The following is a 17,281-nucleotide window of genomic DNA, read 5'->3' as shown; positions in this document are numbered from 1 at the left end:
AATCTGTTATTCAGGGTCAAATATTTTACTGCTTTGAAATACATAATGTACTGATTTTTCTCAGTGGAAGTAGATACAATTTCTAAATTCTAGCTCATTGCAAAGCTTTTAAAAAGTACCTACTATATACTGATACATCTAATGAGGCAAAAAATAATACCTATGATGAGGTCCCTATGGCTTTCATTATCACAACTCCTAGCAAGCACTGAATGATTTAGAAATATGTTTTTCTAGTGAGGACTATGGACAGTTTTTTCTAACTTGTAACACAAAACAGAGATCACTTCAACACCATGAAAACACATAGGTTTTAAGACAAACACTTCTGAAAATATGATATGAAACATCAGGATATTCTAAAGAAATACCACTAACAAATGGCTCTCATTTAATTAACTAAATTTAGGGTCTCATTATTTGCTCTGATCTCATGCCTCTTCCATCAGGTGCAAGTAGATTATATTAACCATCAGGTTTAAACACAGTTTGCATATTTTTCTGGAATATAAAGAATTAGATAAACATTATTTTATAGAGTAAGTGTAAAAAACTACGTAGACAAATCTGATATTTAAAAGGCAGATGAAGTAGCAGCAATTAATTCTCGCTCTGAAGCAGATTGGGGAAAAATAACAAACTCCTGGGCAGCAATCTCTATCCTGCCTTTGGCTTTGCCAGGAAGAAATTTTTAGTAGAGACAAAAAGCCTACAACTGATGTTGAAAAAGAAGATTATGCAATTTACTCAGCATACTCTTTCTAATGGATTCAGATTTTTCAGCAATGATTATTCTAAAAATGCTATCTAGACAAAGAAATGTCTGACATCAAGAATAATATGCCATGTGACAAAATTGAGTACTTTAACTTATCTTTAAGTTCTTATTTTTGAGTAAATCCAGCCGTATCACTCAGGATTACTTTGTATAAATATGTCCTCAAGTATATCCTATTTTCTTCATCAGGTATTTCATTTAAGCATTGACACAAAGCTCACAGAGCTCACATTCTCACATATTTGAATAAGAGCCTCATTATTCATTCTCATTGGCCACTTGAGAAGTGCAAAACCATATAGAAATTTACACTTGGGTTACCTGCATAAATGACTATCTGTGATGACTAACAGATAAACTCTGTAACATGCATGAGAACAATAAAAATGTGGATTTCATATAATCATCCTCACTTCTATTACATTTGTGACTGTAAACAATTATTATTTCCTTAGTACCATGATATTTGAGCATCTCAAGTTTGTAAAAGTACTGAGTTATGCAGTACTGTGAGATGGGGAAATTCTATTATCCCCCTTTCATAATTGGCAAATTGAAGTTACAAGGAATATAAAAGAGAGGGATTTAGGATAAACAACCACCCTAATGCACTGAGATCCAACAATAAGTTCATAAAAAGGAAGAGTATAATAGTTACACATAATGTTCTCTCAACAACCACTCTGCTTCTTACATTACCATTTAGGAGAAGCCAATTATTATTTACTGAGTATTGTGACTTCCTCAGTGATGAACAAACTTGATGCTTTCAGTTTTAAGGATTTGATTCTGTTCTTATTCAAATGATTGAATAAAAGTATTTCTCTTGACTTGAGAAAAGGGTCCAAATACCAGTTAGATGCAGACTTTGATGCAGTTACACAATAAGCTATTGATTAGGAAAAAAAGAGTGCTTCATTAAACATAGCAGATGTATGGCAAGTCTGGATTCTTGTTATCCTGATGTTAGTGACTGTCACTGCTGGAGTGTGCTGGCCCTGAGCTGTACCACGTTGTGCATAGAGCCCCGAGCCTCATGTTTTCTAATTATTCAAAGCCCTCAGCGAGGCAGGGACTGAGCTGTATAGAAGAGGAGGATGAAATGGTATCTCTGTAGACACTAAGCAAATTTTGCTATTGCTGCAAGGAGTTGTCTGGCATGGAAACTGCTGGCAGCTGCCAAACCCTTATGCACCAAAGATGCAATTTAGCATTAGTGTTCACAAAGGTGTGACCAGTTTTCATTTCAAAACTGCTAGGCATATTCTAATTGGAGGAACAAGATGTCTTCAACTGCAGTAGAAACATTTTTCATCATTTGAAAATGCTCCCGAGGAGGTAAGTGCTTGTAGAAACAGAGACAAGGCCTTCTACAAAAAATTCAAGCTGTGTGTGGGTTCAAGCCTCATCAAAGCTCAACAAAAGGCTCTTTGATTCAGAAATCATCGTCTAAAGGATATTTGACAGCTATTCAGTGAATTGCCTACATAGGGATACTCCAAACCACCTGAAATGAGTAGCCACCACTAGAATCCTAGGTAAGACTCATTGTCCCATGGAGCATCTGGATGGGAGGACCATCTTGGATGGGTTATCATTCTCTTAGACTCTAGACACAACAAATGTAAAATACTTTCCCTCCGAAATAAGGGGAAGCAGTTCCATTCTCCACAAAGCCAGCAGAGAAGTGCATTATGTCCACAAGCCATGGAAAGGCCCTTAAGTTTCTTTCAGAGGACTGTAGATGGACTGAGTCCTTCATCAGGACTAAAAAGTTCCAAAAGCCATACTGAAGGCTCTGGTGGTATGGCCACCTTCTTCTGGCTATGAATATCTGCGTTGAGGAAAATGGAGAAATGACTGGATAAAGCAAGTTTGACAGCATTGGTATGGCTAGCGCTAAAGGCCTGTCCTGTTAAAACAGGATGCAGGAACTCTCCCTCTTTCATCTGTTGTTATAGTGGGACCTGTTGCTCTGGCTCATGACCAAGAAAGCCACGTGGAAAGAGATGCACGTTGCACATTGCTGTGGGACTACGAGGAGCGGAAACATGCAGATGTAGCTCTAGGGCTCCTGCATGCAGTGACTTGCTCTCAGGTAGCTGAGCCTCATGCTGTATATGGCTTATGGAGCCAAAAGAGCATCAGATGACATACTTGGGATTTACCTCCCAAGCCTATATAATAATGATGTAGAGGTCTGCTGCTGTAGGCACATGGCCCTTGGAAACAAGGGTGAGGCATGAAGAACATTCATTCAGTTTATGATGAGTACTTCTAATCACCTGAATACAATCAATAACTGTAACTTGCATTTTCCTACCAAAATAGAAACTGATACACATGGGTGCTCACTATATTGGGTCAACCATTCAACCACTCTTCATGACATCATGTCACTGTCTCTGCACCTTCTCAGCATTAGACTCAATTGCAGTCCTCAGACTCCTCTAGACAACAGAAATTAAACTTATGGTCTATGTATCAGCTAATAGCTGCACAGAAAGATGTGTATTTTCCTCTTTTGGGGAGAGATCAAATACTGGAAAGACAGACATACCCACATGGTAGCATGGGTACAACAATAAAATCTCTAAGTTAATTCAAACATTAGCTTTAACACTCAATTCAATTCAAGTAGCTCCTGTCTCAGGAGTTAATAGTGTTTGATTTGTAATATCTGCTCCCTGAATATTCAAATTTTCCAAATATTAAAACTCCACATGCTGTAGTTGCTGATTGGAACCTATAATGGTATTAACTTCAGAGTAGAGAGGATGCAGCATTTCCATTCAGGTAACACCTTTTCTTACTCAGAGGATACTTACATACTACTTCTAGGCCAGCCCAGGGAAAGACCTGGATAAGTTCAGACGGAGACATCATTTGTTGTGCCCCAAAGCTAGTTCAATTAATGGCTTTATAGATCCAGCTTTCACTGCAGTACTTCTTGCAGCAATTACTATTTAGAGAACTTGCTTTGCAAACAAGAGCGTACTGTTTCATTGAGATAATAGGACTGTGGGTAGAGATTGTTAAACAGCAATCAGCAAAACAGGATTGGTAATGAATCTGATGAAACTCTCTGTTTGACTTACAATATCTATTTTGGAGCTAAGTACGTGCTTGGTATAATAACATTACTGATGCCTCATCTCATTTTCTGTTGCAAGGACTCTATTTCCTGGGCTCAGACAGAGAAGGTTATCCGACTCTTCTTCTTAGGTGACAGTGGAGCCTTTTCTGTCAAAGACATTGGTCAAATCAGAGCCCTTAGCAACAGCAAGCACTCCTGGTATAGAAGTTAGTCTCACCTGGCTTAGGGCTGGATACAAACTAAAACACCCTTTGCAGATATGGCTAGAAAGTGGGTAGGTAACAATCCCTGATGTAGAAAAGCAGATTTTCAGGTCCTCTTTGTCCTGATACATAGAATAACAGACTTTCTTAAGTAAAGAAATGTATTAAATACAACAGGTATTACTCAGGAGGAAAAAAAAGCTTCTGAAAACAGATTCAGTTTCAGCTTCGTTTCCTTGTTTGGCAAGGACCAAATTCTGTTGCTGGTTCTGTACTGCACAGACATTTCAAAGCTGGATAATACTTGGCTAATAAAAATGCCATTACATCTGGCGTTACATCTCCTGTGACCGATTTACTCAACATTATAAAAATAGACTGCTACTCCCACTGCTACATATCTTTCTTCAGGAACTGAGTTTTTGTAAGTTGGCTAATTCATTTTATTATATTAACATTTGTAATTATGCAACTTAGCTAAAGAAATGGAATTAAATCTTTTCCTTTGATTTGTAAAGGTTGTCAAAAGGATTTTCTTCAGAAGACTGCATGATGTTTATTTCTTGAATTCCTCTGAGGAATCAGGGATATTTGCATGGTGTATGTGATTACACAGACTATGTATTGATTCAATATTGTAAATCCTATAATTTGTACTAGGGGACGTTTCATCTTATGGTCTCAGTGCTCTATGCCTTGTGTAAGCACACAGTGACAAGCATCTCTACCCTGACAGAATCTGCTGTCTAAATAGTCAAGATGACAAAAATGTGAGATGAAAAAAGGACAAAGAGATGTTGCATCCCTCACAAGCACTGTTGAAGATGTCTCCAGCTCCATGTGAAAGTAATGAATTAAATATTTTACCTTATGTTTTGTCTTGCAGCTATCATGCAGATTTATTTTAAAATTATATTATCATATTAAATAGCAACCACTGCAGTATATTGCAGTTAAAACCATATCATCTCCAGTAACAACCTAACCTCATTTTGAATTACCCAGCCTTCCCCTCATTTTAGTATTACTGATTGCATAAAGTATACGAGCAGAGTTTTGGTTACCTTTGCTAAATGCCATCATGACCACTTTTTTATTCATGGTACAAAAATGTATAGTGACCACAGAGATTTTACACATAAAACTATAATCACCTACTATGATGCTTCTCTAATGACGTTATTGATAAGTGCACTTTTGTAACCCTTATCGAGCAAAATGAAAAACAAATCTTTTCAATTTTCTGTATAGTACATCACAGCAAGCTCTACTCTAGCACTGACAATAATATAATCTTTAAAATAATGGCATAAATATATGCTATGCATCAATAAATTGGTAGCTTAACATGTATTTGTATAAATTAATTACACAATATACCTAAAAATAACAGCAATGACAAAGAAATGAAATATAAAGTTGGAAAGGGTGAGAGCTTTTTGCAGTTTCTGTTGGATTACAATTAGAGTTTTTCTGACAATTTCCAGTCCATGCCCTACTCCATAGCTAGGACCTGATCATACATTTTCAAATATTTTATTTGGTTAAAGATTAAACAAGAAAATTTTAAAAAAAACAAAACAAAACTGTTTTGCGCTCAGGAAAAAAATTTTTCAACATAAAAAGTAAGGAGAAAGTTTTAGGGCAATTCATGAATTTCCCAGCACAGGTAATGAGGAGTTTTTAATCCAATTACACTTTCATTCTATATTATTTAATTATTATTACACTTTGTTCAATTACATTTCCCCCACAACTTTATGTATACTGAAATATACATTTGGAAAAGTTCAGTAAGCAGTCAGTACAGCTATGTATTAGGCAATTTAGGTATGGAGAAACACAAATTCTCAGAATCGTTTTGTCTGAGCAGCCATGAAGGCACAGACAAGGCTTTTAACTTGAACACATTTTAAAAGCCAAAGAAGAAAACTTTAAAATATATGAGACCATTGTACAATGTACACAGAATATATATGGAGATGTCACCTGGACGTTCATTAAAAAGGAAGAAGGACAACTATTAGAGCAAAAAATGAATAGACAAAACAGTTGGAGGTTTTGGATCATTAAGTAAGTAAAGGCATGAAGATCTGATACAGAACTGTAGAAGGCCTTTGAGGAACCGAGAATATAAGGACTTTACATTTACTTCTGTGGACAGGGCAAGTGGGCTTCTTAAACTAAAGGACTAAGCATTGGAAAACGTATGCTAGAAAAAAAGGAACGGAAGAAATTGTAGGAGTGGTCATGTGCTTCTAGAACTTACAGGCTCAGGGATTTGTAAAAACAGTAGTAAGGCCACTAGTAAGATCTTTATTACATATCTGAAAGTCTTCAAAGACCTGCAGAGAACGACATAAACCACTGGATTTCTTGTTAGTTCACACCAAGGGAAATACAATTGGTGTACAGCTTAGCCATAGGCTATTGTATGATTCTTTTGAAGAATGATACATCCAATTCTGACTCTGTCTTCTACATTCTGGTCCTCTATCAAAAACATGTACAGAAACAGCCTCTGTGTGTTAAGATAGAGAATCAATAAAACAGGAGAACTCCAAAGGTATAATCCAATATTAATACTCCCAAAATTGTCTGGCAGCCAGATCTCTACATTTTAGGAGAATGTACCTGTTTAATAGGAAAGTGCTTGTTACACAATATTTATTGTCCTTTCCTAGTCTTGTTGTGCTCACAAGTCCCAAGCTGGATGGAGGCCCTGTTGTGCTAGACATTGCAGAAACACACAGAAGGTATTTATTAGCTGCAAGTACTAACATGACACACAATACATGAACTGGAACATGACATACAAACAATTTAAATAAACGTATGTCTTAGGGACCCATCATCTGAGAACAATGGTTACTTTTCTGTCTCACTGATTTCTGCTGGAGCTTGGCAGGCTTAGGTCATTTTAGTGTCAGTCTCAAAACTGACATGTCCTAAGAGTCTCACATGGAAAAATGGGAGTTTAGGAACTCTGCACAGTGAATGTTTCTGATCAGATGATGAGATTTCACACGTGAATGCATATGCAATTATTTGTATATGGAGCACAGAAATGGGAATTAAACACAAGTTGTTCATTTTCTCCATCGCGTGGTTATTTCAGTACGCTGGGCTTGACACTGGGTACTAAATTGCAGAGTAGGTGCACGCCACAGTGTATCCCACATCACCCATGTCAGCACCTGTTTGGGAAAGTGGATTTTGAGCAGGAAAAGGCCTGCAGGAATCACTCCTGTAAGCACTTGGGCACCTGAGATCAAGGCTGGAGCTCACACATAGGCAAGGTGCAAACAGGGTGTGCACCTGGATCCAGGAGCTGGGAAGTCCCTCGGTCCCACATTTTGGAAATGTTATTTGTTGTCATCAGTGTCCTCAACCTCAACCATTCTGTGTCAACTTATGTTATTCCAAGAAATGTTACAGTAAATTTGCACTGAGTATGTGAATCTCTGTAATAGTATCATTGAGTAAATGATGATCTAAACATATAAAGTCTTTTGGGACTTTTAACCTCTTCTATGAAGTCAGCTGATAGCACTAGGAAAAACAGACGAAATTTCACGGACAGAGACCTTTTTCAGGTCACACTTGAGCTACACAAATTGTAAATTTCACCAGCTCTATCATTTATCATTCCTATTTCCTACATTAGAACAGCTCTGCTTGCTCCTGGGAGCAAAAACACAAGCCAAAACCTCAGGAAAATGTGCAGTTGAACATTACTGATTCTGTCTGGGCTCAGAAGTGGTACATCAGACCATGAGATTAGAACATCTAGTTTTCCTTTGGCAGACTTTTTGTCAAGAGCAGCTTTATTTAAGTTTCCCTATACAACTTAAAATCAGCAAAGGAGAATCAGGAGCTGCAGTGAAGCCCTTACGAGCTCATCTGTCCACAGTTCTTAAACCTGCATGTATGCTATAATCTCACTGTACTCAGATGTTTTAAAACTCTTTATCAATATTACAAATTATTCCAACAGTAAACTTAGATTTTTTTTCATTTGAACAAGTGTTCTTGCACACTTTTTTACATACACATGATTTGATTCATAATATAATTCAGATTAATCCAATGCTTTAAGAAAATACACTATATATATTTAAGTATATATCACACTACCGAGAAATCCTACTTTCTTTGATAACAGCTTATTTGCAGTAAGTGTCTCAATATCTTCCTTTTCAGCTATTACTCTTTCCATAGAACATTTAAATATTCACTGCCTGATAGAGACAATGGGAATGACTGTGGCCTGGTTGGAGGCAAATAATATTTAACTTAATGGAAAAATAGCAAAATACATCTGTTCAGGATTATTCAGAGTAGAAACTATGGAATATTGGTGTTCTGTCAGGAAAATATTTTAGTGAAAATTAGGATGAGAATTTGTGAATAATTAAATAAATATTTTATTTCATTTGAGTATTAAAAAAAATGTAACATTCTCAAAATGGCAACTAATTCCACAGAGCATATACTGTTAATCATAAAACAGCATGGAAAGGCTGTACAAGTTCATTAGTGTATGTCTTTGCAGTGAAGGAGAACTCTTGCTGTGAATGAGTATTCTTTACCGTACATTTTTATTGCTGTCTAGTCTGGTTTTAAATGTTCCAAATGATTGGGCATCTCCAATTTAATAAGGCATGCTGTTACACAGTCTAGTAAATCTCACTGTCACAAAGTATTACTTGATTTTCAGTTAAAATTCTGCTTGCTTAATTCATCACATTCCTAGTTTCGTATTTTTCATATTTCCTTAAGTAATTCCCTCGATCTTCAGTGCCAGAACTTGTGAGGTGCTTAAATAGTTGATTACACAAGTATTTGATTATATAATAATTTAATTTCTTTTAAAATACATACAATATTTATAGAACTAGACCTGTATCATTATCAGCCAACTAATGTGTATATATAGTAAAATTATATATAGTTGGCTTTTCAACATTTTCTTATACAATTAAATATAAATAAATTGATATTGCCTTATAGAAACATTGAAAAATATTTTTTAAAATGGATAGATTTTAAATTTGATAAATTTATTAAATAATTTAAAAATTATTTTTAATACGTTGTCTACATTCTCATTGCCCATGAGAACCCAAGAAGACTAGCAGAGTGGTATGGCTGTGATAAAAGTTGCTGGGAACAGGTATATGGGTAGAGCACTCACTAATTACAAGTAAGCCGAAAGAAGAAAATACCTGTGAATAATACAAGGAAAACCCTGTATTTGTTTGTTTTGCTGTAGCAATTGTCCTATGTATTCCAGTGCCAGAAATACGTGTGCATAAATGAGAAACTGGAAGTAAAGACCACACTCTAGCCTAAATGTGCAGAGACCTTCCCAATTCTCATTGCCTATGTCTTTATGTCCAGCTTTAGTGCAGGCCCAACAGCAGGCTAAATATTTGTCTTGTTCTTAGGAAGAACCATGCTTATAATATGCACTGATGGACTGGACATTGTGTGCTTGGCCCTCCATATACCAAGTTAATTCCTGTCATGATAAGGTGATCCACAGGATGTTTTAAGGCTTAGTACTAGGGCTTGACTTTCCTCTTGTTAGTGACTCAAACCCAAGTAAGATTTAACGTAGATGGCAGGAGAACATGGGATTGAGTGCAGATTCAAATCATGTTTGACTGACGGTGAATCTAAAACTATAAAGACCTGTCTGCCTCTCTTACTCACAGAGTGCTTAAAATTTTTGTGAGAAAAACCTGTGCTACATGCCAGACTCCACACTGGAGAAAGGCAACTGGTTATCCTGGGTAACACTCTTGTTTCATGACTATCTGTCCTTATCAACATGAAATACAGCACAATTGCCTTGACCTTTCTTATTCCAGGAGACCATGATAACTGTGGCATCTGCTAAAACCCATGGAAACATGGGTTTGTCTATCAGAAGCTAAAAAAAGTTAGGAATAATCATTGGCGCATGAGTGTTTCTCGCGTTACAATAACGTAGCATAACCAAATGATAACTGAATTAATGTGGGGTTTCTGAACAAGATTTGCTAGTGCCTCAGAAATGGTCATCATCTGATCAGATGCATTTTTCACACCTGAGTTTTAGAGTACTAGCATGACAATCTATGAAATTCAATAGTGATTTAAAAATTTTGGTCCAAGTCTTCACTGATTACAGTGTTGACATAATGGATCATTAGGGGTGAAGTTCTGAGGACGTGACTACTAATTCTCTATGTGATAGCAGGGTAGGACAGCTAAAGATTGTTATGTTCAGGAGAAAATGTGAAATCAGTCTCATTAACTTAGTTTTCTGTAAGGAATATAAAGATAATGGAAAAGTAAAAATGCAAAAAGAAAAAAAACCTTCAGAAATCACTGAGGCAGCAATGCAAGCAAAAGATTATAGTTGTGAAATCATATCAGTTATGTAACAAACTGAAAAGCCACATACCTCTTGTTAAAGCCTCCTACAGAGCAGCTAATCTCTATAAAGTTTTCAGATGCTCAGTGTTGTATAAAACATTATTATACAGATTAGCTCAACACTGTCCAACTTTTCCAAATTGTTTGCCAGTCATTGACATGACTCATGTCAATATGGAATTTATATGTTGGGCAATTAGTATGGGAGATACTTAAATAATTTAAGAATCAAATTTCAAAATATAGATTCTCAAAAGTCCTGCTCATTCGTGCAACAGATCTAGGCATACTAATATTCTTGCAATTAAATTATCTGATCACCATTGGACATGAACAAAATTGAAATCTCAGAAATGACTATCTTATGAATGAAGTCTACAAGGATAAAGAGGGGCCATGTGAAGAGCTGATGTCCTTTTACTTAAGAACAAGTGGTTGCAGGACTCAACTGGGTTCCACTCCCAGATTAAAATTCCTCCTTTCCCTGGAAAAATCTGATCTTATATCTTCTCCCAGAGATCCATGCTCTAACCAACAGATTATAGTACATCTGATGTTGGGAATCTTTTACTCTCTCTTTTATTAATTTGCTCTACTTCGTATAAATTCATTAAATATTAATTGGAGCAGAAGCTACAACAGAAGCTTCTGCCTCCAAGGTGAGTGCCATAATCATCTGACAGCTAAAGCATGTGTTACCTCTAGCCCAATAAAAAAATCAGTTTTTCCATATAAATCAAAGCAGTTTCAATTAGATAGACTGGGAAATGCCCAGTTCTATAGTCTATACCACAATAAGGATTTGGAAAAGAGTAATGAGAGTAAGGAGTATTCTTGCGTTCAATATATTCAGTATTTTTCTAGTTAAATATTTTAGGATCTGATAGTGTCTAAAAGGATGAATTTTCATCTGATAGCATCTAGTCTAGTATAACTGATGGCCTTGAAATGAAAATGTTATAAGCTAAGAGTCAGTGGAGCATTTTAAAATTACACAGTCATTTTAGTCAATTAAAACAACAAGGTAAAAGAGGAATATATTTTTTCCTGTGAAGCATTTATCTTCTCTTTGTCAGAAGCATAAGGAAGATTAATAATGAGTTTTTCAGAGGAAATCACTAGTGTATTATTATTTATAGAAAGAAAGATATTCTGTCTTGGCAACATCAGACGGCCAACCACAAGAGAAAACTTCTTAAAACCAAAAACAATACTGAAGTTTGTTAATATGTCTCTTCTATTGGAAAGCTCAAAACTGGAGGCTGTATTACATGTGTGTCTAATGACTGCTGTGTAAAGGGAGATAATTACTTCCCGTGGTCTCTGGCCCTGCCCCTGCTCACTCAGCCCAATACACTGCTGGCCTTCATTGCTGCCAGGGTCACTGCTGGCTCCTGCTCAGCTTGCTGCCCACCAGCCCCCAGGGCCTCCTCCATAAAGCTGCCCCCAGCCAGGCAGAATCATCCCGTGCTGGTGCCAGGGGCTCTTCCTTTCCAGGAGAAGGACTTTGCATTTGACCTCTTTGAATTTCATAAGGTTGGACCATACCTTCAGCCTGTCTAGGCTCCTCTGAATGTGAGCCTTGAAAGTATTGAATGGTACCCCCAAATTGGTATAATCTGCAATCTTAGTGAGTAAGCATTCTGCGACCTCTTCTAAGTCATTGATAAAGTTGTTAAAAAGGACCAGTCCCAGGATAGACCCCTGCAACACTTATTACTGGCCTCCATTGAGAGTACAACACATTAGTAACTACCTTTTGAGCCTGACCATCCAACCAGTTTAATTTTTTTTACTTATCTGGTTGTCCACCCTTCATGGCTATAATGTCCTAACTAGGGTACAAGAATATTGTGGGAGAGCAACAAAAGCCTTGCTGAAGTTACGGTAAATGACATCTTGTGCCCTCCCACTGTCTATAATTCCAAACATTTTATCACAGAAGGTAATCACGTTGGTCAGGCATCATTCACCCTTGGTAGATCCATGCTGACTGTTCCCCATTATCTTATTCTCCTTCATGGCCTTGAAATGTCTTCCCAGAGGACTTGCTCCATCATTTGCCCAGGGACCGAAGTGAGGCTGAGCAGCCCATAATTCACCAGACTATCCCTTTGGCCTCTTTTTTTGAAGACAAGTGCAACACTTGCTTTCCCCCAGTCATTGAGGATCTCCCCAGTCTCCATAACCTCTCAAATGTGGCAGAGGGTGACTTTGCAAGAGAATCAGACAGTTCTCTCTGCACCTATGGATGCAGCCCATCTTGTGGCCCTTTGTCCCTTCTAAGTCTTAACTAAAGCTGAGCTTTGGCTTTACTGACACAGGAAGCCTCACACATTTCCTGGCCCAGACAATGTCGCTAAATTTCTTCCTTGTAGCCTGTCCTTGCTTCCAACTCTTCTATACTGCTTTTTGCATTGGAGCTCCGTCACAAGTAACCTGTCTAGCTAAGCCAGTCTACTTATCTTCCTGAGTATCAGGATAGATCATTCCTGCATTTGGAGGATACTGTTCTTAAACACCAACAAGCTTTCCGAAGTAATTTTACCCTTCAGATCTGGCTCCCATGGGATACCCTGAGCAGCAGATCCAACTGTGTGCCATCCTTAGCTGTCCTATCCAGAAGTTATCCGTGACACCCTCTAGAAATCTTCACTGCTGCCATCCTGCCATGTTTGTCCTTTCAGCAGATGCCAGAGACATTAAAGTTCCCCTCTTTCAGACCTATCGGACCCTTCAGAATTGTTCACAGGACTTCTGACATCCTCACCCTGTTGCAGCCCTAAATCCCTTAAGATTCTTAGTTTCTAAACTCTTAGGACTAGCAGTCCCCTTTAGTTCTCAGAAAGCCTCAATATGTTAAAAACAAAATCTGGAATTTCTATTTCATGCAAAACTTTGATATGTTATGTCCAGGGGAAAAAACCTCAAACTCCATTTTTTTCCAAACTTTCTAATTTTCATGCAAAACTAATTCTAGTTTTTAAATTACTCTATTTCACCTTATTCAGGATGCTCAAGGCATAACTATTTGATTCTGTCTTCTGTAAAACAGCTGCATATAATGAATCCACAGCTTTCTTCTCTCACCCCTCAAAAAAACTTGAGACCCTGTCCCCCTGAACTCCAGAAGAGAAAAAGAAAAAAAAAGAATGAAACATATCTTATACCTGTGTATCAATCTGCACAATTTAGGGGTGCTCATATTTTATGTAATTGGGGCAGTATGAAAAAAGGAATCTATCCTCTATTTGGGTTGTCTCCTTTCAGTCTAGATTTTATGAAATGAAATGAAATGAAATGAAATTCTGTTCTATTTAGTTGTATTCACTTAATGCCGAAGGCCTCTCAAACAATGGAGTTTAGAAAAGTCTCTGTCTTTCCACATCCTTCCAAATTTGTACAAGAAGATTAAAAGCTATTAATCTTGCAGCATATCTATGTCTGGTTCACGTTCTCCTTTATCAGCTTAGCTTGTTTGCTAGTATTTATCATGCTGTCTGTTTTTTTGGGTTGAGATAGGAGATGTGTGCGTGGATTAATTCTATGCCAGAGTTTGTTGAAGCTTTGTTCATAAGTTCATTATAATTTTAATCTGGATCTATGAATAGACATAGCACGAGATTTTTGTATCCTTCAAGTTATTATTTAATGAAAGATTTAAGGATGCTTTACAGAAAAAGAAAACAATTTTTACACTGTAAAAGAAACTTTGATGTCTAAATAACAATTTTGTCAACTTTGAGTGGGCTCATGAAAGGGCTGTGCTATAGAACTATGCCAATCCATCACTAAAGCACCAACACCCCTATGCACTACACTGCAAAACTGTTTTCCTAATAAAACTACATACTACAATCATGTTATGTTTAAAGTTTTCTTTGAGCATAAACTCTCTTCAGAACTGTACTATAAAAATACCTTTTAAAATGTTTATCATGTTTTTTCTACATATATCAACCTTAGTAAGAATAGCACTTTTCTTGTATTATTTTACAGAGAAACAGTTGTTCATATTTTATTAGCTATTAATATTCTAATATTAACAGGGATGAGATTTTCATGTATTTTTTTAAAACTAGGACTGAATACTTTTGAAGTATTAGCTAAAAATAAAATATCTATTACTAATATTAAACATAACAAGTAGTGTAATCTCTACCTAATATACCAAGAACACATAATTAATAGATATAAAAAGTGTTATTACAGCTGACAGACTAATATTTGCCAAATAACTGATGACTGCATAGGATAATATTTCACAATTACTTTTAAACTCTTCCCAATAATGGGAATGTTTAATTGGATAAGTAGGATATATATGAATCAACTCATTTCCTAAATAGCAAATACTTGTCAAGCTTAGAACTCAAGAACCATAAAAATCTGAGAATATATTGTTACCTCTCTCTTTGAAACAATACCCCCAAACTTGGAAAAATAAATACTTAATTCCACTAGGAATAGGGTTTGATGATAGTGTTGATAATTTCTACGACTGTTACACTCATTCTTTACACTTGGCATTTCCTTGGATAGAGGAAAGGACTGTGATGCTTCAAGTATACTTCCAGACTTTGAACATGCACTTAATGCCTATACTCTTTCTTAGACTTTTCTTTGAGGCTAGCAGCACTTCTCTGGATGACATTTCTGGTATCTTCAGAGTTACTTCTTGTCTTGACAGAAATACTCTCTTAAAACAATACCCAGCAAAAAAAGTTCTCCCTTCTTAATGACCTCACACATACTTTTGCTGAGGATTGTGACATACATGTGTACTTTGCATAAATGTTCTTATAGCTGATATTTAGCTGAAATATAGATATTTCCCTAAAATTACCCCAAATGAAGGAAGGCATTACAGTTAAGTCACTATTTAACCGGGTATGTCAGGAACATAGATTCTTTAACAGAGAATTAGGAAAACCCCTATAACCATGGCATTCATAGCCCACCTTGTGAAAGAACGTAAGCTGCACTACGTGAGCTGTTATTCCACTGCTCTTGTTGCCAAGGCAGAAGGCCACTGTCCCTCAGCAGATCAAGGCATTTGGTGCCTTCCTCACAGATAACTAGTAGGAGATAGGAGTTCCTACAAGTGGAGTTTCTTATGCTATTTTTGTAGTCCTGACCGATATTAGAGAAGAAATACCCAGTTTCATACAAAGAAACCAAACCAACAGAAAATAATTTTTAAAACTTCTTAAAAATATAAACCGGAGCCACACAGAAAACAGTTTTAATTTATTCATGTTCTCTGTGATACATGATGTGCATCTTCTAAGTGCGCATCTTCCATGTGAACTGCATAACAGAAGAATTATATGTGTTCTAAGATGTTCTGCATTGTAATCTCTATGACAGTAACAGTGCTGAAAAGAATTTATGTGGGTGAAGAAACGACAGGAATTCAAGGACTAGCAACTATATTAGTAAGCAGGACTTAAAATTAACCTACTTTATAGTAAGAGAGAGTATAGAAACGCTTCTATGAAGATAAAATGGCCTTCAGTTAGTGACAGAGGCGTAATAATGATAGATAATGGGAACTTTAATATAACACTTTCTTCAGTAGCGGGGGCAGAGCTGTAGGAATTTACTATTATTGTTTTTCTTGTAAGAAGTCTATTCAAATCATCTCTGTATCATGACTGCACGTTAGGAACAAATTAGCTTAGCTTCAATATTCAGTGATGCATTTTATTGCATTCTGACTAAAGCTACATCTTACTGACTTATGAAAGTTACCCTTTAATCTACCACACAAAATTATATTATAAATATTAAAATATATACAACAATGGAAAGTTATTAACTTTATTCCTGAATAATATAGCTGCTTAGCCTCAAGCACGAGGTAGTAATAATTACCTCTGAGCTGTAATTAACTGGGCAAATAAATTGTTAAAAATTTAGATGCTGATAAATAGGAGAAGGAAGCTAAGAAAAAACAGCAACTGTCAGCAATATTTTAACACTAAGGAATTCTGTATGAGATAAAATTACAGCAAACACATCTATAAAATACAAACAGAGACTATGAGACAGCAGTAAAATACATTCTCCTAGAATGGTTAGATTCACTTCAATATAAGGTATCAACAACCTCAGTATTTTGAAGATTATTACCAATACAGAAATTACAGATCAGGAAGTACATTCAAAGACAGGTATTTCTTATATGCTTTCAACCAAAGTACAAATTACAGTTGAGAAGGAAGAAAAAAGAACCATCTATTACATGCAGAGAAGCTGATGTACTTACAAAATAAGTGAAGTGGTAAGGTAGGGAAGAGAAGAGAGTAAGAAAAGAATGGAAAATTAAAGAGGAAACTTACTGGGGAAAACCACATCACTTTAAGAATCCAAATTGTCAAAGAAAAATTCACAACGAGGATGATAAGCAGGAGGAGAACAAACAGGTAGAGGCAACGCTTTCTCCAGCCATAAATTCCAATTTTGTAGACATATTCATTCTTCGGCCTCTCTAGGCTAGTGCCTGGTGTTGTTGTAGTGTATTGTTCACGTACCATCTGCTATGTAAAGAAAAAAAGGGACTGCTTAGTTTTTGAGTTAAATTAAAAATATTTATATAAAACCTCAAGGAAAATATGCAGATATAATTGTAATAGCAAGTTACTACAAACTAGAAACTCATATCAAGTTTTATCTGGAAAGAATTTTCAGCATGTCCCATTCAAATTACACCTTACTTTTTGGAACACACAATGTGATGTTTTAACATATGAACTGCATCAGTTGCCATTTTCA

At 36.3% G+C, this 17,281-nt stretch overlaps 1 protein-coding gene across 1 annotated transcript in view; it reads right to left on the bottom strand.

Annotated features, from left to right (window-relative positions):
• Positions 1-17,043, bottom strand: part of SGCG (sarcoglycan, gamma (35kDa dystrophin-associated glycoprotein)) — a 71,232-nt gene extending 54,189 nt beyond the window's left edge. The window contains exon 1 of the mRNA XM_010572649.1: positions 16,849-17,043. Coding sequence (XP_010570951.1) covers positions 16,849-17,043 — 195 coding nt within the window. The remainder of the gene's footprint in view (positions 1-16,848) is intronic.
• Positions 17,044-17,281: the final 238 nt, after the last annotated feature.

Source organism: Haliaeetus leucocephalus, unplaced genomic scaffold (assembly GCF_000737465.1).
Source record: "Haliaeetus leucocephalus isolate CR32 unplaced genomic scaffold, Haliaeetus_leucocephalus-4.0 Scaffold351, whole genome shotgun sequence".
In the NCBI taxonomy this organism is placed as follows: Eukaryota; Metazoa; Chordata; class Aves; order Accipitriformes; family Accipitridae; genus Haliaeetus; species Haliaeetus leucocephalus.
The sequence above is the reverse complement of the archived record's forward strand: the minus strand, read 5'-3'. Positions and strand labels throughout refer to the sequence as shown.